The sequence below is a fragment of the Aspergillus flavus genome, chromosome 1 (genome assembly GCF_009017415.1).
Source record: "Aspergillus flavus chromosome 1, complete sequence".
In the NCBI taxonomy this organism is placed as follows: domain Eukaryota; kingdom Fungi; phylum Ascomycota; class Eurotiomycetes; order Eurotiales; family Aspergillaceae; genus Aspergillus; species Aspergillus flavus.
The window spans coordinates 38,683-58,535 of NC_092406.1; the positions used below are offsets into that span (position 1 = coordinate 38,683).

At 43.2% G+C, this 19,853-nt stretch overlaps 10 protein-coding genes across 10 annotated transcripts; 4 read left to right on the forward strand and 6 right to left on the reverse strand.

Moving 5' to 3' along the window:
- Window positions 1–2,524: 2,524 nt before the first annotated feature.
- F9C07_2208230 (CAP domain-containing protein) lies at window positions 2,525–3,444 on the reverse strand (the record flags this gene model as incomplete). The annotated part of the gene is made up of 4 exons (XM_041289104.2): window positions 2,525–2,899; window positions 2,968–3,221; window positions 3,280–3,307; window positions 3,364–3,444. 4 exons carry the CDS (start codon window positions 3,442–3,444, stop codon window positions 2,765–2,767), a joined length of 498 nt encoding a protein of 165 aa, XP_041141825.1. The 3' UTR covers window positions 2,525–2,764.
- A 2,430-nt stretch (window positions 3,445–5,874) lies between these two features.
- Window positions 5,875–6,113, reverse strand: F9C07_2226907 (uncharacterized protein; the record flags this gene model as incomplete). The annotated part of the gene is made up of 2 exons (XM_071509789.1): window positions 5,875–5,884; window positions 5,947–6,113. 2 exons carry the CDS (start codon window positions 6,111–6,113, stop codon window positions 5,875–5,877), a joined length of 177 nt encoding a protein of 58 aa, XP_071365368.1.
- A 2,129-nt stretch (window positions 6,114–8,242) lies between these two features.
- F9C07_1000086 (cytochrome P450) lies at window positions 8,243–9,349 on the forward strand. The gene is made up of 4 exons (XM_071507318.1): window positions 8,243–8,415; window positions 8,480–8,835; window positions 8,895–8,984; window positions 9,054–9,349. Exons 1-4 carry the CDS (start codon window positions 8,382–8,384, stop codon window positions 9,177–9,179), a joined length of 606 nt encoding a protein of 201 aa, XP_071365369.1. The 5' UTR covers window positions 8,243–8,381; the 3' UTR covers window positions 9,180–9,349.
- A 540-nt stretch (window positions 9,350–9,889) lies between these two features.
- On the forward strand, window positions 9,890–10,969 carry F9C07_2059323 (beta-lactamase-like protein; the record flags this gene model as incomplete). The annotated part of the gene is made up of 3 exons (XM_071508628.1): window positions 9,890–9,990; window positions 10,046–10,208; window positions 10,277–10,969. The coding sequence occupies 3 exons, from the start codon at window positions 9,890–9,892 to the stop codon at window positions 10,967–10,969; spliced, it is 957 nt and encodes a 318-aa protein (XP_071365370.1).
- Window positions 10,970–11,087: 118 nt separating this feature from the next.
- Window positions 11,088–12,690, reverse strand: F9C07_2278516 (putative ADP-ribosylglycohydrolase). The gene has a single exon (XM_041284445.2). The coding sequence runs from the start codon at window positions 12,625–12,627 to the stop codon at window positions 11,299–11,301; it is 1,329 nt and encodes a 442-aa protein (XP_041141822.1). The 5' UTR covers window positions 12,628–12,690; the 3' UTR covers window positions 11,088–11,298.
- Window positions 12,691–12,979: 289 nt separating this feature from the next.
- Window positions 12,980–15,013, forward strand: F9C07_2133688 (uncharacterized protein). Its single transcript, XM_071509126.1, has 2 exons — window positions 12,980–14,779; window positions 14,852–15,013. The coding sequence occupies exon 1, from the start codon at window positions 13,172–13,174 to the stop codon at window positions 14,237–14,239; it is 1,068 nt and encodes a 355-aa protein (XP_071365371.1). The 5' UTR covers window positions 12,980–13,171; the 3' UTR covers window positions 14,240–14,779; window positions 14,852–15,013.
- F9C07_1000080 (uncharacterized protein) lies at window positions 14,359–14,714 on the reverse strand. Its single transcript, XM_071507317.1, has one exon. It carries the CDS (start codon window positions 14,671–14,673, stop codon window positions 14,479–14,481), a length of 195 nt encoding a protein of 64 aa, XP_071365372.1. The 5' UTR covers window positions 14,674–14,714; the 3' UTR covers window positions 14,359–14,478.
- A 256-nt stretch (window positions 15,014–15,269) lies between the features above and the next one.
- On the forward strand, window positions 15,270–15,707 carry F9C07_12 (uncharacterized protein; the record flags this gene model as incomplete). Its single annotated transcript, XM_041289124.2, has 1 exon — window positions 15,270–15,707. One exon carries the CDS (start codon window positions 15,270–15,272, stop codon window positions 15,705–15,707), a length of 438 nt encoding a protein of 145 aa, XP_041141821.2.
- Window positions 15,708–15,995: 288 nt separating this feature from the next.
- On the reverse strand, window positions 15,996–16,505 carry F9C07_2226913 (uncharacterized protein; the record flags this gene model as incomplete). Its single annotated transcript, XM_041284444.1, has 2 exons — window positions 15,996–16,251; window positions 16,324–16,505. The coding sequence occupies 2 exons, from the start codon at window positions 16,503–16,505 to the stop codon at window positions 15,996–15,998; spliced, it is 438 nt and encodes a 145-aa protein (XP_041141820.1).
- Window positions 16,506–16,538: 33 nt separating this feature from the next.
- On the reverse strand, window positions 16,539–17,429 carry F9C07_14 (uncharacterized protein; the record flags this gene model as incomplete). Its single annotated transcript, XM_041289103.1, has 3 exons — window positions 16,539–17,099; window positions 17,159–17,334; window positions 17,399–17,429. The coding sequence occupies 3 exons, from the start codon at window positions 17,427–17,429 to the stop codon at window positions 16,539–16,541; spliced, it is 768 nt and encodes a 255-aa protein (XP_041141819.1).
- Window positions 17,430–19,853: the final 2,424 nt, after the last annotated feature.

A 19,853-nucleotide genomic window follows, 5' to 3' on the forward strand; every position in this document is an offset into this window, starting at 1 on the left:
TAAATTATTTATACTAGTATAACTCTTGCTTACTTTTGTAAATATAGACTATTATCTAATATTAATATAGCTTACTACTATTTTTTTAATTTAAAAAGAATAAACGTTTTATCTTAATAAACCTAATATTTTTAATTTATTTTCTATAATATAAAAAATTATAAAATTAATATATATCTAAGACTTTACTATATAATTGTTACATATAATATAATAATCTTAGTAGTCTAGACTTTAATTATAAGTATAGCTATAAATAATAAATTTTAAGATAATTTATATTAAAAAAATATATATTTATTATTATAAATTGTTAAAAATTTTATAATAAATAGAAAAACTAGAAATAAAATATTTACTTTTTAATAATATACTTTAATTTTAGATTTAAAATAATATTATATTTTATAGCTATTTATATATTGGATTTAAGTATATTATGATAGTAAAAATTTAAAAAATTATAAATAGAAACTCTTAAAATATAGATTCAAATAATTTTTAAAGTCCTATAGATATTTTACAAATATTTATAGAATTTTTAAACTATTTTTAAAATATTTATTAAATTTTTAAAATATTCTTTAAATATTTATACTAAAGAATATTTTAATTAATTATTGGAATTTAATTTATTATAAATTAAATTAAACTATAATATTATATACTAGTAATAAAAATAGAAAAGTTTTTATTAATTAAAATATAAATTTTTCTATTTTTATTACTTTAAATATTTTTAATTTTATATTTATTAATTTCTTAATTTTATATTTATTAATTTCTTAATATTTTAATTATAGATTTTATTTATTAATTTAGATTTTATTAATTTTAATAATCTCTCTAATTTTATTAGTATCTAAATATCTATTATATTTATTTTATTAAGTTATAACTATTATATTCTCTAGTCTCTTTTATATTAATTTATTTTTTTTAGAAAATTAGATCTTATATTTTTTTAATTTAATTAATAGTAATATAAATAATTCATATAAAAAGTTTATTAATTAATAGTTTATAACTAAATATAAATTATAATCTAATATTGAAAATATAATTTATTAAAAATTAAAAAATAAATTATATATTTAGAATAGTTTTAACTAGATTATAAATAAAAAAATAGAAAGCTAAAGATTTTTGAAAATGTATTTTAATACTATTAACTATCTAAAATATTACCATTTTAAATTTTTATTTATAATAGTATATTTTAAAATTAGATTATATTTAAGAAAAGCTAACTTTAAGATTAATTAATTTATTAAATAAATAATATATCAATTAAAATGTTTTAAATAATATTATTATAGGAATTTAGTTCTTTATAATTAAATAATTAATTTTATGATTTATTTAGCTAAGTATATTAAATATATAATCTTTTAAAAACTATTTTTTTAATACTAGTCTAAGATTTATTTTAATTATATATTTATTTTTTTAAATTATTAAATATTTTTAATTTTATTATATAATAAAGATTATTTAATAATTATTTATTAAATCTATAATTCTATTTATATAAATTATTTAATACTATTTTCATATAATAATCTAGAATAACTAAAAAAAGATTTTATAGAGATTTTTTAAAAGTTTTTAATTATTAATAATCTTAGATTACTGGATCTCTCTATTTTATTAATTATAATTAAAATTATTATAAAGCTTTTTTAAATTTAAATATATCCATAGTTTCTATACGAATAAAAATATTAATAAAACTATAATTTAAATTCTAGTTAATTATAATATTTTAGATTATATATTATTAATAATTATTTAATAATAATATTTTAATATTAAATATTCAAAACTATTTTTAATTATAGTATTTATTAAATCTTTTAATTTTCTAAATTTTTTATATTATATATATAATTTAGCGTAGTTTAAATAAATATTTTTAAAAAACTAAAAATAGTGCTATTTAATAAGAAGATTAAATTAAAGTAATTTAAAAAAAGATCTATTTTTTTAAAGTAAATAGAACATATCTAATAATATCTAGATTATAAATATATTAAAAAAAATATTTTTTTATTTATAAAATCTATTTATATTTTAATTAATTAAAATACTAAAGATTTAAAAATTTATAGTATTAAAAAATATTTATAGTTTTTTAAATACAACTTATGTTGACCCTAATTTAAAATATTTAAATATAATAAAATTTAATTAAAAAAATAGTTTTAAATTAAATATCTTCTTTTTTTAACTAAGTCTTTTTTTAATTTTACTATAATATTTATAATAAACCTTTTTTTTATGTTTAATATAATTAAAGTAAAGCTTAAAAATAAAGATATAATTTAGAAAAAAACAATATTTTAGATATTTTAAATAGTAAGTAAATTTCTTTTTTAAATACTATACTATTATGAATTATAAATTTTATAGTAATATTTATACTTTAGTAATAATCTTATCTCTATTAAAAAAATTTTAATACTTTATTTCTATTAATTAATAGAATGCATATAAGATAGATTTATTTCTAATCCAACCTAGTAGATTATCTCATCAAGTTTGATGTGTTAGGGTTCATCGTTTGTCAGAAGCTCCCTCCCCGCTTTAACCAGAGGGTATTGGATCCCCGATTGTGCTTCAAAAACGCAAATGTAGTAGATTCAAAAGCCGCCCCTCCCACGATGACCTGGGCTTGTCCAAGAATGCCCCTATTTCTCACCGTGCATTATGACATAGATCATCCTTGCCTTGATTCCATCCATCACCACACTGTGAAGGTTCATCACTGCTGCTTGTAAGGCTTTTCCCCAGCATAGTTGCCAACAGGGTCATAGTTGGCAACTACAATATACATGCCACTTTCACACTTCCTCGAGGATACAGCCATACCGACTTTGGAAGAATCCGCCCAAACAACCTAGTTTTAAAAGATTCATAAGCTACTTCCAATGCCATACAGTGAATCTTATGGTGTATATCACTTACTTGAGTGTAATGTCCACAGATCGCATTGGGCCCGCATGTATTGCTATCGTAATTATAGTCTTTATGTTCATTATGCCACGCATCTATTGCCTGTTTCACAAGATCCGCTGGATCACTGCCCTCATATAAGTTTTGCCCGGCACGATTATGCTCGAATTTGCAGCTATCGGCTAATTGCTGGGCAGCTGTGGCGAGACCTTCATCCCACTCGATGGGCTTCATGTTACTAGCGCTTGGCGTCACGGAAGATCGGTCTTGAGTATCCATAGTTAATGGAGAATATCATTCAACATAATGTAGTTTCGCACTTACGGTTGTTATGAAGGGAAACAGCCCGTTGCTATCCATATTAGGAATATATCCACAGTTTGGTTCTGATTTGCATGTCAAACATACCTTGTCTGCATCGGTGAATGAAGCTCGAGCTCCAGAGATACAAAATAGCATAATCGCAACAAAGCTGACTGGGGACTTCATTTTGGCGATCAGGTTGTTCAGTTCATAAAGAATAAGCTCATTGAATGTAGGCAGAAGGGGCTATGGGCATAAGGCTTTAACCAATGCGTTACCAAGGTGCCTTGAAGTCGAATAAACCCTGAAGATGTCGGAGAATATCTTGCGATGAGGAGTTTGTTGGATGTTTTGTACGGGCTGGACCCCTTTTTGTGTTGAATTATATACCTTTTAAGTTTAATAGCTGTGGGGGCTTTTGTATGATTTATTATTTACTCTTTCATTTTAGAATGTCGATCAACTAACTGAACTAATCAAAGGTTGGTAAGGGTTTATGTGGAGTCTGATAGTCATGGCACTAGTTGTGCCCGGAAGCCTGAGCTTCAAAATTATTCCGTATATTGAACCAAAAGTGGAAACACGAGGCTACATTTAATTACATTGCAGATCCATCAAAGAATCTGTGGAACGAAAAATCTTCCCATTCGTCCGTACATCATGGGCGAATAGTTTGTAAGGTATTCTCAGGTCAACAGAATCTTTTGAGTAGGCACCTCTATTCAAGCGTAATTTAGTCACTCTTTTTAATTGCTAAAATCACAACTCAAGTAAACCCTACCCAACCGGTACTTTGGTTGCTTAGCGTTTATCGGTCTCCGTAGTCTTCCAATCAATTTAGCGATTAAGGCCATCGGAGCTGAAATGAAGATCATCGGTACTAGAATGAAGATCATCAAAGCTTGAAGATGCCATGTCAGGATATTTGACCCGGGGTTCCCTTACAACAACCAGTCAGGGGGTCATATCCACTGAAGATCAATTTGACTACCTTCCTCGTTAAGTGTTACGACCCTCAATTCTGTTGTAGAAGCAATACTTATCTAGAAGCCTAGTGTCAGATTCAACGGTTGATGGTTCCACTCATCAACTGGAAGTAAGAAGACTATGCAAGACGCCAATCAATTGATACTACAACAGTGGACCCGCCATATATGATTTTTTTATATTATTCTATTGCCTAACACATGATTGCACATGCTTACAGAACTAAGACGATTTCAGCTAATTAGTATTCCCTTGACGTTGGCCAATTTGAACACCAAGACAAAATGTTATTTATACTTGAATGTACTGTCTTTCATTCGCATTTGCGCAACCTATGCAGACTGGACGTCATAAGGTGTTATAATACGATTCAAGAAACCTGCCAGACGATGTGACATTGATATTCCCCGATGATAATTGGGGTAATGTCCAGAGACTGCCTACAGAGAAGAAGTGACAGAGATCTGGTGGCATTGGTGTAAGGTTACCCTCTGGTTCTCTAATAATTATCTTATTCTTCTAATCATGCTCTTAGCTTTACTATTATTTCGACTATATTAGTAGATCTAAGAGCTGAAAATGATAAAACAATAACAATCTGATTAGTCGCCTCTTATCTTATTTAAGGGAACTATTATTTAAATCTCTATAGCCTAAGATATATAAGAAGCTGTTATAAGCCTATAAGCGTGGAGTCGATAGAGGTTAGATTATTAATATTAGTGGTATCAAATCTATAGAGATTTCTCTTTTATTTATTCTGAACCTTGCGTGGACTATGCTCTAGTTTAATTTTAATACTATTTCTCTATATCTAAAAGCTTTTGCCACACGAGATTTTAGTAATAATTACTCTAAGCAGATTATATTAACTTTGATAGAATATAGCTATCTAATAGATCTATGTAAATTTAAAATACTGGAATTAATAATATATTCTATATTTAACTCTAATTGTGTTGGACAGAGAAAGCCCTGAATCACGCCCTTTGAACTGACAGTGGTATGGCCAGTTTGGCAGCCGGACTAAAGGATGCAGCACCCCCAGATGTTCGACTAGCAAGTCAATAAACTGGTATAAACTTCGGGTGATCCAGTACCGAAGCAAATTCTTCGCATGATCATTCCCTACATTCGTAGCCAAGTCCGACACGCATGGTGCCTTGGTAAGGAATATTCCACAAATGGGAGACCAAATAGTCAGCTTGGCTTGCGGCACTTTAGACCCGTCTCCACCTCTTTTAGGTATAGTAAAACGTGTCCCGTGACTATCTTTTGGGGGTATTGCGATTATAATGTTCTTCAGATTCGTTAGTGCCAGAGCAGCTACGTTCATCATGAAGGCATTCTTGGACAGGCTTGCACCAAACTATACATTTGTCTCAGATGAGTACATTAACGTAGGACCTTGACAGTTGAGTTTGGTAAGCAGTACATATTAAGTAGGTCTCATTTCTAGAGCAGAAGTCTTCAGTACAGGAGAGGACAGAATTATAAGCTCTTAATTCGTCACTATTCTTTCCAGTGCTTTATAGCGGTTGCTGGGGCCGCTAGGCTTGTGAAGAGCTACACCACAGACGGATCCGAGCTGTGAAGATGGATTCTGACGTTCACTTCGCCTATTTTTGCTCACTTGATCCTGTTGGCGAGGTAATTAGTCTCATGATGGAGACGACGAATATTTCCAAAAGAGAGACTTACGTTTCATTCCAAGACAGCAACAACGTGCCTCGCCGGACAGCGATGTCACTAACAAGAGTTGTTGCAACACCAGCACTGGTTCCAAAATACACCACCGCAGCCACCACATGTGAAACCCGCATCTTTGCAACGCTCATGGCATGGTTGGCCGTTGTCGCAGAAGCCATGTTGCTCCCACCCAGGCTGTGAGGAGCCGTCGCAACGAGCCATCACTGCAACCACCGATGTTGCTATGGCGAGGAATAGAGAGTACTTCATCTTTCCGTCTGAATCCGACGCAATTCTGTGAATGGAAAAGAAGGGCAAAAGAACAAATGGAGTTCGGGTTCGATAGAAGGAATCTTATTTATATTCTATTGAAGGTGCACCGCACAATGTGGAGCAGACTGTTTTGTCAAGCCCTTCATCGGCTCTATTTATGGCCCATCCAACGTAGCAATGGGAGTGAATGATCGCCATAAGTTCTGTCTGGCTGGACGCTGATCTCAGTACGCGTCTGCAAATCTCGCGGTGGATGGCTGGTCGATTGAGTTAAGATACGTGTTCAACGTTACTTTTCCAGCCCCACTGATCGGACACCAGCACTTGGTACTAGCCAATTACGACGACCACAGCTCGTATTGCCACCAAGAATGGCTAGTCCTGGTGAAGATCAAGTTTCTCGAAGGAGACAAGATATTCTTTGGAATAAGCAAAGCTTTCAGGGTACTCTTGGGCTACGTCGAATGAGGCGCGAATTACAGGGCAACCCCCCTTGTATCCGGACTGGTTAGGGCTGGTTCGGTCTCCGCATATACGAATACGAAGGGGCTCTAACCTTCGTAAACGGAATCACCCCTTTGTTTCGGAATTGCCCCCATCGGTGTTAAATTGAAAAGTGTCGACTGTGTTGCATTTAATCACAGGGGCTATGGGGATACTCATTTCTTTCTTCGTCAAGTAAACCCGGGAGTGCTGTGGTTTGTTGAGCGAAAGAACACCCATGGCTATTGTCGGTGAAGTTTTTTGGGGAAGCGGAGACTGCCTTGTTAAACCCAACTTCTGTCACGGCACTAGCCCCGATGGCGGAACCACTGATGCTGATCTTCATTTGAGAGGGTTTGTATAGATGGTTGTCTCGTATCCTCTTTGAGGTAGCGCAATCCTTCTCGCCTGTCACATTCTAGCGGTGATACAATAGAACGTCAGACGAACAAACACACCGTTATTGTAAAATGGCATCCCCCACCTGATGGAGTTCAAAGCTGATGAAGAGGCTCTACACCTAATGGGAGTATGGCTAGTTGGATGGTATCGATTCCGGAGTTATGGAAGGCATTACTTGTGACAGCTACTAGGGCCGCCTCCCAACGCCCTGCTGCGCCTCTTTGATCAGAGTACCGACAGAACAGCACCAACAAACCAACCTCCCTGTCCCCTATAATGTCACTCAATATGAACATCAAGGAAGGCAATGAAGAACAACATTCCCTCATGGACAGTACACACCGGGGAATGTCTGCAAATGCAGCTCCGGAGACAATCGAGTTAACCGTACCGGAGAGTCTGAAGCGGGAGGTGTATCTGGTCATAGATACTCAATATCTGACTACTACACTTTGATTAGCTACTGGGGGATGCTGCGCTGGCTTTTGTCCTTCATCTTGCTTGGTAGCACAACGGCCATTCTGGTCTCCAAATCTGTCCCCGGCCTCGTGCCCTTCGCCATTGTCAACGAGCTCTGTGTAGGTCTATCACCATGCGATTCATATCTACAACCATAATTGGTGGTCCCCATGTGAATGAATGACCGGAAGGCTAACTTAATCGATTCGCTTTCCAAGGCTGGTGCACATATACTTACAGTGTTCCCATCGCTGAGGCATTCCCATTCACCCACCAACCCACGCCCACCTACAGTATGGCTGGTTCAGTTTGTCGCCCTGCTTACCCTAACCCTGGCTGCCCTGGCGACCAGCATCACATTACTATTGAAGACTCTTGGATTCAAAAACGAAAGGCATGGCGCTCTATGCTACAACAAAAGCGGTGGACGCTACCGGTGTCGCAGTGCGCGTAGCCAAACGTATGATATGTCATTGGTCTGTCTTGGTGGCTCTATAGCAGTTCTGTAAGTAGCCGTCACGCTATCCACGCTATTGACCCTTTCTTTGAACCTAGATCACAAATCCTGCAGCTACGGTTACTAACGAGCTCCCTTACCACCAGGATACCAATCCTTATTCAACTCTTTTGTATATGCATGGTGAATAGATCCAGGTTTACAGAGCAGGAGGTAGCGGCACATTATCAAAAGGTAAAAGCCTTACAGACTGCTGTGGACACCAATAGCGGGTGGCGGTTCTGTGGAGACGGATGTGTAGACATTGCCCGCGCGGTAAAGCAAGGCTAGGCAGAGGGCAAGGCGCAGTCTAGAACACGAAATTAGCTTAACTATGCAGTTTAAGCCACTCCGCTGGTATACAATAAGTGAGTCCAAGTTATCGCAATCACACCTCTCAATGCCGCACACCAACATTTCTAAATTCAATAGACAATCTTCTTACCCACCCCGCCACTCTCCAAGCTCTATCCAGTGAACTCATAACAGCGAATCTCACCCTCCCCTACCCGAAATGGAACGAAGTCTGCGACCTCCCTTATCTCGATGCTTGTATTCAAGAAGCTGTCCGTCTGCACCCCCCCTTCGCACTTGTCCTCGGGCGTGTTGTCCCTGCTGGCGGCGTCACAGTCCTGAATCACTATCTGCCTGAAGGAACTTTAGTTGGTGGGAACCCCTACGTGGTAAATCGACACGCGGAAACATTCGGGCCCGATGTCGAGGAGTGGAGGCCAGAGAGATGGCTTGAGGGGGAAGGGCGCAAGAGGCTCGAGCAGAGCGTTCCTACGGTAAGTGTCAACCCTTTGCTAACTAATTCGACTCATGGCTGAGTAGCTAACTGGGGCAGTTTGATGCCGGACGGCGTGTCTGTCTTGGCAAGTATATTGGGATACTTGAACTGAAAAGATTAGTTCCCTTCTTGGTGTTAAAATACGACGTGAGTTCTCGCTTTATTGAGGATATTGACCCGGTGTTGAATTAGGTGGTTGCTAATAGGATACTATAGATGAAGATCATTGATCCGGAGAGGTTTTCGGTGGAGAACGGCTTTTTCTTCAAGCAGCGCGGGTTTTATTGCAATATTACGAGACGGAAGGAGGGATCAGACCGGGACAAGGCGGATCCAAAGTAGAGCAGGCGAACAGGCTACCTAAGGGCCAGCTGATGCTTACAAGTACATGTAGGCGATAGATGTTACTACCTACTTCCAGATAAGCATGGAAGAGAAACTCCCCAAAGTAAAATCCAGGCCTTCACAAACACACCTCGAGAGATACCCTGCCCTGCCAGGTGTTAAGAATGCTCTCTAATCCGACTGGGGTCATATCGGGGCATCTTTTGGAAAATTAGAAGACAATTGGAGTGCTCAACCCTGCTACTCAGTAGACTACTTTTCATCAAGGGGCCAACAGTCTAAAATTGGGATGTTCCGTTAATCAAACCAGACTTAAACATTCGACTCTGGTTGTCTATGTTCCTGCTACTGTTGGTATTTTCTCGTTTGACAATAGGGTCACGGCGTATGCATGATATGTGTGGGCCCTACCCCCTATCCTTTTCAAATCAGCTGAAATTGCCACCTAAGCTGGTTTTCAAGGCCCACCAAAAGTGCCTTAGTTCACGAAGTATTCAGCTGGTTCTGTTTCCTCGATGTGGCAAGCGTTGCTTCGACAGGTGTATATATAGCGTACTATCGCCCATATCCACACATTCTGTCAAGGCCCTCCCTACACTATTGATAACCCTTCCCCCCTCTCAATATAAGTACGAATTGCCATTATCAAAGCTCTTCCTTAGAAGTGCTACCACCACCGGTTCCGCAGTATAACCCCGTGTCCCACAATGGACTCGTCGAACTTTGCACCGCCTTGTCGTCAGTTAACTCCACCCTTCCATCAGATCCCGGCATCCTGTTCGACTGTGGACGTCCGGGTGATAGATACGTAAGTCAGGTCCATGTTTCTCCCGACACATCCACCTAACTCACTTGATCTATAGTAATACATACCTTTACCTGAAGCCCGGGGCCTTCTACGAGCCAGCCATCCCTAGTGACGGACCGCGCGTGCCCTCCTACTGCTTCCTCCTCTCGCATGGCGATCGCCACCTTGTTTTTGACTTGGGTGTGCGAATCGACTGGCAGAATTATGCGCCCCAGATCGTGCGGCTCCTCACAGCCACCACGGAGATTACCTTATGCGACAGGGACGTCGCATCAGTGCTCGACAGCGACACCAGTGGGTTGACAATCGCAGTTCTGACATTGAGGCCATCGTGTGGTCTCACAACCATTTCGACCACACCGGCGACCCGTCCCGTCCCGATGGCACTGTCCTGGACAGTGACGCCGTGGGTCGCGAGATTCGTGAAATAAACTTTGACAACACTGGCCTCCGGATCGGCCGCTTGGCCGCTTTTGACTATTTTGGTGATGGCTCCTTCTACCTTCTAGACGCTCCAGGCCATACTGCGGGACATATGTGTGCCCTCGCCCGTACGACAGCCTATCCGCCCTCGTTTGTCTTCATGGGCGCTGACGCCTGCCATCACCCTGGCGTGTTGCGGCCGTCGCAGTACCTTCCTCTTCCCCGGCCACTACCCGGGGGAGATCCAGTGGGTTGCGGCGGATGTCCAGGAGATCTGCTGATGCAGTTGGCATCTTGGAAGAGCCCCAATGAGCCCTTCTACCACCTGGCCCGTGGGCAGTTCTTCCCTGATTATGCTGAAGCTATCGATACAGTTGCTAAAATCCAAGAATTGGATGCTGCAGGTAACGTGGTAGTTCTTCTTGCTCATGATAACTCGCTAGAAGAACACCTGCCTTTGTTTCCACAGTTACTGAATGACTGGTTGGTGCAAGGGCTGCGGGACACCACGATTTGGTCATTCTGCAAGGAAATAGGGCATGATCAGTGGGTTTAACACGAAGCTAGGACAGTTAGTCAAGGATATGGGGCTATCTTGGGAGGGTTCGCAGAGGAGCGTAGAGGAATTCATCCCTGGGTGTAGTTAAATCGACATTGGGGACTTGTATTCTGCTCATAGATATATTTAAATATAGCTTTTGAGATAATTATGAAGTCCATTAGCCTGTTGAACCTTGCTCTACGGATGAAGAGTACAGTCACTTGAAAGCTGAATCCTCCACGCGATTGGAATCTTGGTAGGCGTCGGCCAGTTATTTGACTTCTTCCATTGTAAACAAACGAAACTCTGTGACTACATGTCCACAATGGTGTGTATGCTCATGGCTACTTCCTCCACTTGAACCAACCCTTGTCCTCCAGTTTGCTGGCTCTCCGCTTGGCCTCTTGCTCTTGCTCCGCCATCCATGCCTGCAGCACCATTACCTTCCTCTCCATATCAGCCTCAGAAGGCATCCCACCTCGCCCGCCGTCCCGCGCCGTCTCCCGATCTGCTGACCCGACATACTCGCCATCCGCGACGCCCAACATCTGGCTCAGGCCCTCAGCCTTACCCAGCAACCACTCGCCGTGTCGCAGCCCATTGCGCCAGTTAAGCGGCAGATTAGCGTAGCCCAAATAAGCGCCCAGCAGAGCGCCCGCAAAGCAGGCATTGGTGTCAGCGTCGCCGCCTCGCATGATTAGGTCTGTGATGAGCGGCTCAAACGCCAGTGCCCGTGATGTGAGCATGCCGGTTGCAGTATCACGCATGGCGAGACGGAGGAGGTGCACGCCTGCGCCCAGAGTCTTGTATACGTAGCCAATCTTACCACTGTCGTCTAGCTCTAAATCGTCGAGGCTCTCTACCTTGGCGTGTCGGCGCAGCTCCGAAACGTCCAAGTCTGGCTCGTCTCGCCGTTCCGGGTGCTCTTGCAACGCCCGAACCCGGTACTTCGCATACCAGTGAATGGCCGCGCCGATCATGGAATCGATGTCTGCCTCTGTGTGAATCTCTCGCAGCACCAGTCCGCGCACGAGCGCCGTGCCAATGGCGCACGAGGCCACACAGCGCGGGTCGACGTGCGTCACGACCGAAAAGGCGGCTCCCAGGTCAAACGTCTCGTCCAAGTTCCTGTCGAGACATACCAGCCCCAGCGGATGCGTTCTCATGAGGCTGCCATTGGGCGCCACGTTGTACTTACAGTTAGTCCAGTGCCGCCGGGCTGCCGCCTCCGGGTCGTCGAGATAGGTCTTTGTCCGCACGATGGCACCCACCGCGCGTCCCAGCCCCAGCGGCAGGGTATCGAGCGGCAGAAAGCCAAACTGCACCCAGACATGCAGTCTGGCTGCAAAGTCCGTTGGGTCGAGAGTTTTGAGGTCCGTGTGCAGGAAGGAGAGCAGCAGTAGCATGGCGTGGTCCGTATCGTCGGTCCACTCGCCGGGTCGATGCGGTCCTCGGTGCGAGTCTCGGCGAAATGGAGTCGCCTGCGACTGTGGGGAGAGCACAAACTTGCGCGCGGGATATGCGGCGGCCGACATGTCGCCGGAGAGGAACTCGGTGTAGAGACCGACCGCGTCGCCCAGGGCGGACCCCACGAGACAGCCGACTATGCTGTCATGGAGGCCTGCCCGGGCCAGGCGATTAAAGGCATCTTGTGATAATTGTATTTTGTCCATGTGGGGATGAACCTGTTGCGCGTGGTGGGCACCTATAGAACTGTTAAATGCAGCCTAAGTGGGAGCCTGTTGAGGAGCCAACAAATGAATAAGCGTCGCCAAGCCGCAAGGCAGACTCGCCGTATACGAGGTTGGCAAAACGCCACTGTTACCATAATCCGATTCACGGTCCATAATACGAAAAAGCTGCTTCTGGTAGGGGAATTCCTCGTGAATGCACTGTGCACGCAGTGGGCGAGGTCCACGTGGGATATGGCTGGCCACATTATGGCAATCTGTGTGAAGCTTTCCATGGTACCACGTTCTTTATGTTCGCAGCTGGAAAGAGATAATTACGATTGATTGAATCTTGTATGGCGTTAGTTATAGATGTAGGAATAAAGTGGTAGGTCGCCATATTTAGTATGCTTGGCAATGGGCATAGATAGTTCGTTGGTTGCCTGGCAGGCAATTCATTAGTTTAATGTCCAGCTCGTCCCCAGCGAAACCGCGAATGCCACTCACGTCGCCTAACTGACCTCATAAAAAACTGTCTTACGACGACATGCCAAGCACACCGTGCCCCGTGGAATCGGACGGGTCAAGAGAGGGTTGCCTGCGGCTTGACAGAAAGGAACGCACCAAAGCAGAGACAAGAGGAATACATCGAATCAGCACATCCGAGCTGCTTGAGCAGATTCTCCTCCATCTTGACATGCAAACCCTCCTCGTCTCGGCAATACGAGTCTGTAGGGCATGGAACAGCCTGATTACAAAGTCTCCACGCCTGCAGCGGGCGCTTTTTCTGCTGCCCGAAGACGACCGGGACGCATCGGACACAAATACCGTCGTCAACCCACTGCTGGAGAAACACTTCCCGCCTTTCTTTACCCCCGTTGACGACATTGGCTGCCCGTTCCCTATCCAGGGTCTAGCACCCGACGAAGGTTGCTACGACTATCTTTTCGAGGACATCAGTTACAACGGCATGAGTAATTTCAAGTCCATGCCTGTGTACCAGCTGAGCATGGCCAACAACGACTTCATCGACCACGACGGACAAGATCCTAACGCCAATGCAAAGGCCCGGGAGAACAACCCTTATCTCCGAGAATGCGCGTCGTGGCGAAACATGTTGACGTCCCAGCCGCCAGCCAGGAAGCTGGGCTACTGTATGCTCTCGACCGGCGGGAACAGCACCATCGCCAGCACCAAGATTCTCTCCATCAAATGCCGGAAGGATGGTGATGACCAGGGCGGCAGTATAGAAGTGAACTCGGCTGCGAACCAAAACCCTCCCATACGCATGGCAAACCTGTATGCACAAGTGTTGCTATATATGGGATCGAAGCATTTTGGCTTTAAGATCATGTGTAACCTGCAGAATCATGATCGGGACTACGTTACCCAGTACGCTTCTCTGCCCTATTATCCAAGCTTTGCGTGGATGGAAGACAATATAGGAGTGTTGTATGATCAAGGCGCCGACATCGTGTTGCAGCACGTCGTTCGCCCTCTGGGATGTTATTTTATGGGACCGAACCCAGAGGCAGGCGCCGTCTGGCGGCGGTGCCAGCCTGAAAACCTACAGTCAGGGTTGCACTCTGAGCAAATCTCTAAAGACTGGAGATAAAAATCGAAGGTGGAATCAGTGAGTCAACGGTCGACGTAACTCGACACATGCCGAAAGCCAAGTGCTTGTCCACCCATGCTATAACGCTCATCTCCATATGCGGATCAAGCCATTATATCTTGATGTACCATGCCGAGTCGAAATACAGATCGCCATATTCAAGTTCAAACCTAGGCCAGGCGCCCCTAGAGCGTCATTTCGTTCTGAGATGCCAAAGCTGTATGCCACCCAGAATAGAACTAATCCCACGCCATTTCATCCACTTCATCCGTTCCTTGGCCATTCTTCGAGCTAAAGAACTGATGACAGCGCCGGAGAACTCCTTTACTAATATGCCACATGCAAAGAAGCGCTTTAAATGAAGAAAGCCAGTCGCGGCACCTATTAGTTAGGACCACAGGAAAGTCGCCCGTATAAAGTACCCTTAGGCACATGAATAGTCTCTTCTATTTCGCCTGATACGAACGCAAATGTAATATATAAAGATTATTGCCAGGTACTGGCCAATATATCAAGAAGTAGCATGTAGTAATTGCTAGTCCTGTATGTACAGTCGGGCAGCAACACATCAGTATTACAATGGAAATGTGCGAGACAGTCAGGGTGAGCGAACCAGATAGCAGTTAGTCAATTATCTGTATATAATCGCACCCGACACCAGAATGCTCGCTTGCATAATTGGTTCGCTGTACTTGAATGCTGCTTTGACTCTCCCATCGATCTCGTTGATCTTCTAGTAGCCGCGGCACTCATCAACGCCTTATACCCTACACGGTGTGTCTCGCGTGAGCCAGTAGGAAAGCGCTGATGCGATTAGTCATTAGGTTCCCAGGATCCAGAACCAGGCTTCGGGCGTTTAATTAATTCACACCTGGCACTTCCACGTACGTCTCGACATAGGTCGTACCAGGCGATTACCGCGCCAGAAAGATTCGGCTTAAACTATGAAGAGCTGCTCAAGACTCTGCAGATTCATGTACCAGCTCAGCGCATCGCAATGCGCTTCCGCGAGAGCTAACAAGACATTAGAATGAGCGATGACGCACCGTACGAGGAAGAAATCAACAAACTAGTCGCCGAACATGGAGCGGTTCCTCCCCCATACGTCACGTTCCCAGACATACACCCATTTGAGATTTCCTGGCGTATCGGCTCCGGCGAATCTTATCTAATGATGTATTCTGCCTGGAGCGCTAAAGAAGGAATGGGCGAAGCCCAATGGATTGAATATTTCCGCAAGTTCCCACCTCCGCCGATTTGGCTCACGTGGGCGATTGATTGTATTTGGAGTGTCGCGGAGAAGGTCGAGGAGAATATTGGAGAGAATAGCGACGACGACCACGACGAGTTCAATTTGGATCCGTTGGAATTTGACTACTTGTGCTATTTCAGACGCACAGCGGCGCTTGGCTTCGGAACGGAGTCGGATTGTAAACGTGCTTGGGAAGAGTGGGTTCTAGAAATATGAAAGAAAACGAAAAGCAAAATAGAAACAGGGAAAGAAGAAAAAAGAAATGGGAAGCATGGCGTGTGAGAGATGGTTACTCTCAGAATATATTAATGCCAGTCGGAATTAAATATATAGTTTGCTTCAGTAGAAACTATTTACTAAGAAACCGAGCACCCTATCAGCGCAAGGCGAAGACCAATCAATGATATAATTTTAGATGCTTTAGATTATAGGCAAATCAAATTATACTCTATGTTTGGAACAGTCACCGTTATCTCATAGCATGACAGAGCTGCCGATCTGGGATTAGAAAAATGTAGAGCCATCCATACCAGAAAAAAGATCATCCCACTGGAAACCATCACTATCTACTAGCTCCTCGAGACTCTGAGCCAGCTGATTGCCATATGACGACTGACCTGTCGTGACAGGCGTTTGGTCCGGAACAGCACCCAGCGGGCCGCTTCTGTTCGCGTCCACGGGGTTAGGAGTCCCCGAGAGTGACAGTGTATCGGGCCTCTGGTACATCTGCGCGGTCGCAACACTCATAACCGGGGTTGTACTGGTGGCAGGAGTACGAGTAGTAGAGGCTCCCCCCAGTTGCAGCGGTGCGGATACCCGTGAGATCTGCTACTAAGCGCCATGCTTCTCCAAGACCTGCATTAGCGACTGGAGCAGGTTCGCTGCAGCTAGCGAGTGACTTCTTGCATCCTCCAGTATGCGTAGGGCCTCGGCGACCTCCCCATAACGGATTTCATCTTGCAATGAGCCAGTTCCGTTGACGCACGCATCGGCCAGGAGCACAATTCTCGCCATGAAGACGCCATACAGAATGGTGGATGAGCGCAATCACATCTGCACGAAGGGGTGCTGGGCGCGCTCGAGCTGTGCTTCAGCGCGGATGAGTTGTCGCGCGGATTTGAGACATGTCTCGTGAGGACGTGTAGGCCAGGTTGTTGTTCGGTCCGGATGTAAGATACGTGAATACGTGAGGTACAATTCACAGCGCTGGGTGTGGATCACCGAGCTGGGTAAGTAGGCTTGAATAAAGATGCCACTTGTTGTTGAGTCGGAGCTGCACTTGTAGGTATCGAGGTGGAAGAAGGATGGGATGTCGTGGATCATGTGGTCGAGCTCGAAATCTATGGCTGTGACATGAGTGTAGTAACTCGCCCCGCCTGCGCTCGTCACAGCCATAGGGGTGTGGTCGACGATGCCGCGCGGAATCTCTGCAAGACGAAGCCGTTGGAGGAAGTAAGACATCTCAGTCGGTTGGGAGATGGGTGAGTCTAGGTGAAGTCCGGCATCGAGTAAGTCTACGTGATGTTGCGCGGCTTCTTCACTATCATTTGACGCGGGTTGGCCTGGTACATGCCCTCGCCTGGACCGCCATACCTCACGGCCAACAGCCTGACTCAAACTATTAGTATTCCCTAGTTGCTTTGAGAACCAGTTTACCAAAGACATACCAGTCGGTCACTATCAAGTACCACCACACCCGACGACCCATCTCGGCTTCGATAGTGTGTGCAGAGACCGCATTGGACTAATGGTCTATGCGGTGGAGGTCCAGCTCGCGGCTTAATAGAAGCCCTATCGAGATGAGGGATCGATAGTGCAGTGAGACACCCTTCCCTTCCAATACCTTCATTCAACATTAGTGCTTGAGTATAACTTATGTACCATAGGGATCTATTACTGGCCCTTACTAGCACCCGTAACAAAAACAACAGTAGCCATGCTCGGTTCAACTATACTGAGTTACTCTCTTGGCGAAAAAGATTGTCCCTGTTGCATTCTACCAATTCGTTTAGCTGTTTGGGTTTTCTTGTAGACCTTGATTATGGACGCAAGGTGTCGACGGTGTCATACTCGCGGGAAAGGAGGGCGTGCAGCTAACTCCGGCCCTGAGACGAGCGTGTATGTAAGAACCGACACTGCCAGTGTTCTGCTTATCCCCCCGAATCTCCCCGGGCCTCTCGGGTGCCCGAGCCTAGTAAGGACCTAGAGAGACGCAGCCTGGAGTAGTGTCTTAACCCCCGAGGGGAGAGAAAAGGGGATGGTTAGAGTGGATCTATTGGGTTTTCCGGGTTGCTATCAGTCACTTGTCTTATCTCCACAGCCACACATTCATACATGACATACTCTATCTCTAAGATTCAATAGTACGGAAAAGTATTTATCAATCAGGATAGCCGCCATTCGATCCTTCTTATTTCCGTGAGTCATACCTGCTTGATATACCACGCACATGTACCACTAGTCAAATCAGCGATATGGGGTTATTCCCAAATATAGTGGACCGGACAACGGTATTGCCTTCCTACTTGGCCATGGCAGATTCCAGGACGGTGTGAGCTTCAGTTGTACAGCTGCTGGTGGGTTTGCGTGTATTTAGGTCCCGCAGGTCTCGGCTCGAGTACAGACTAGCACTTCAGCAAATCAGTTCACTAGAAATGCAGACGATGACGATCCATAAATTAGCTGATGAAGAAGCTCAGGTCAGGTTTTACGCCATGTAATTAAATGACCGTGACCTTTTGGTTTCCCAGGTGAGGTTCTGTTTGCGTGCGTATCATAGTATGGCATTTGGCCGGTCAAAAGAATTATCATATTCATCGGAAGCGAATCTATGTCAAAGTGAAATATAATAGTGTTAGTATAATATTACTACAGAGCCGAACTGATCGAAGGATTCGACTGTTCGACCTTTATTGGAGCCTGGTATAGCATCTATGGTTTGTCCTTCTAGTTATGTCGCCATGTTCACGTTTCCCTAATTGATTAATCACTCCCTTGGACTTATCAAACGCCAGTTGTACATCCCGCCTAAACGTTGGGTGAACGCTCGGCTAAATGGTCGTCCAACATAGCTAGATAAGGATCCTGCCAAAGCTTAGGCAGGAAGCTAAGCTGTATCCCTCACGAGTACAACACAGGGTTCAGGGACCCATTCGAACCTGATGCCAGTGTTACTGTACCTATATCTAATACGTTATTATTATTAAGATATAGAAAGGTTAAGTAGCCATTATTATTATTGGTTGTAGCCAAGGCTCCAGCCGGGTTTTCTAGACCGCTGCTTTGTGAAGTAGCTGCATTGTTAATAGCCCGAAGAGCAACTTGGTAGTATAGCCAACTGACGTAGCAAGGCACGGCAGTTTCACAATTTGGATTATGTTTTTTAAAAAACCTAATCACCGTGTCCAAAAGATGTAAATCTTCACGGGCCTGGAAGCTAGTTTTGTTTTCTAAGATATTAATAAATAGGATATCAACGGTCTATATAATATAATATATCAGATAGCTAGCAACGCTATTAGTCTTACTCTTATAATTACTGTTTTGTATAGGAATATGGCCACTTATATAATAAATAAGTGGTTCTAGTTATAATAGTTTAGTAAGAAGATTAATACCCGCGCAGTACTAATGTATAATATTATACTAGAGATAACCAAGTTACTCTATTTATATTGATTAATAAAGAGAGACAACTTTACTAAATACAACGAAGTAGATAAATATAAGAAGTTGAAAGTAGAAGAAATAGAGTACTATTAGAGATATTAGACGCGAGTCGTTTAAGTTAATTAAAAAAGTTTATAAACAAGATATATATAGAACAGTTCTAAGTATATTTGGCCATTTCCCTGATTGAAAAGCACATGCGGTATTCAATGTCTGGAGTACAAGTATTCCATAAAAGGACAGAGTTTGATGCAGCTAAACAGATGATCACATGACCCATGTACACACTATACCAGACGCAGTAAAGGCCAGCTTGACCCGTACTTGTGTGGAGTAAGCTTCTTAGACCCACCGCTCCTAGCAAGGCTTCTTCATCCATGGACCCTGCCGAAGTAGGCTACGTATGTGACCCCATATACCCAGTTGTCTTGACTGCCTGATCTAACTACTTAGATTCAGATTGTGGACGGTCGTGCTTTTTAAGCTACTCAGCTCTAAACAACTCGCTAATATCGCTCCCTGCGCAAAGGAGCGAGATCCTCAGCTACGTGCACTCCTTTGTGGGCTCCATTCTATCGGCCGGGGTGCGAAAAAGATCAAGAATCTGTACTCACGGCTCTCGCTTTCCACAATGAAATCCACGATTCCCCTTCAACCTGCGCGTACTAATAATACTACGCATTCCCGCTCAAA

What these genes read in the sequence shown, in the direction of transcription:
- F9C07_1000086 (XM_071507318.1), top strand. Translation starts at nt 8,382, where the DNA reads ATGCAGTTTAAGCCACTCCGCTGGTATACAATAA. An exon ending in ACTCCGCTGGTATACAATAA is followed by an intron (nt 8,416 to 8,479) that starts GTGAGTCCAAGT and finishes TAAATTCAATAG; the next exon opens with ACAATCTTCTTACCCACCCC. An exon ending in TCGAGCAGAGCGTTCCTACG is followed by an intron (nt 8,836 to 8,894) that starts GTAAGTGTCAAC and finishes TAACTGGGGCAG; the next exon opens with TTTGATGCCGGACGGCGTGT.
- F9C07_1000080 (XM_071507317.1), bottom strand. Translation starts at nt 14,673, where the DNA reads ATGTGCCTAAGGGTACTTTATACGGGCGACTTTCCTGTGGTCCTAACT.
- F9C07_2133688 (XM_071509126.1), top strand. Translation starts at nt 13,172, where the DNA reads ATGCCAAGCACACCGTGCCCCGTGGAATCGGACGGGTCAAGAGAGGGT.
- F9C07_2278516 (XM_041284445.2), bottom strand. Translation starts at nt 12,627, where the DNA reads ATGGACAAAATACAATTATCACAAGATGCCTTTAATCGCCTGGCCCGG.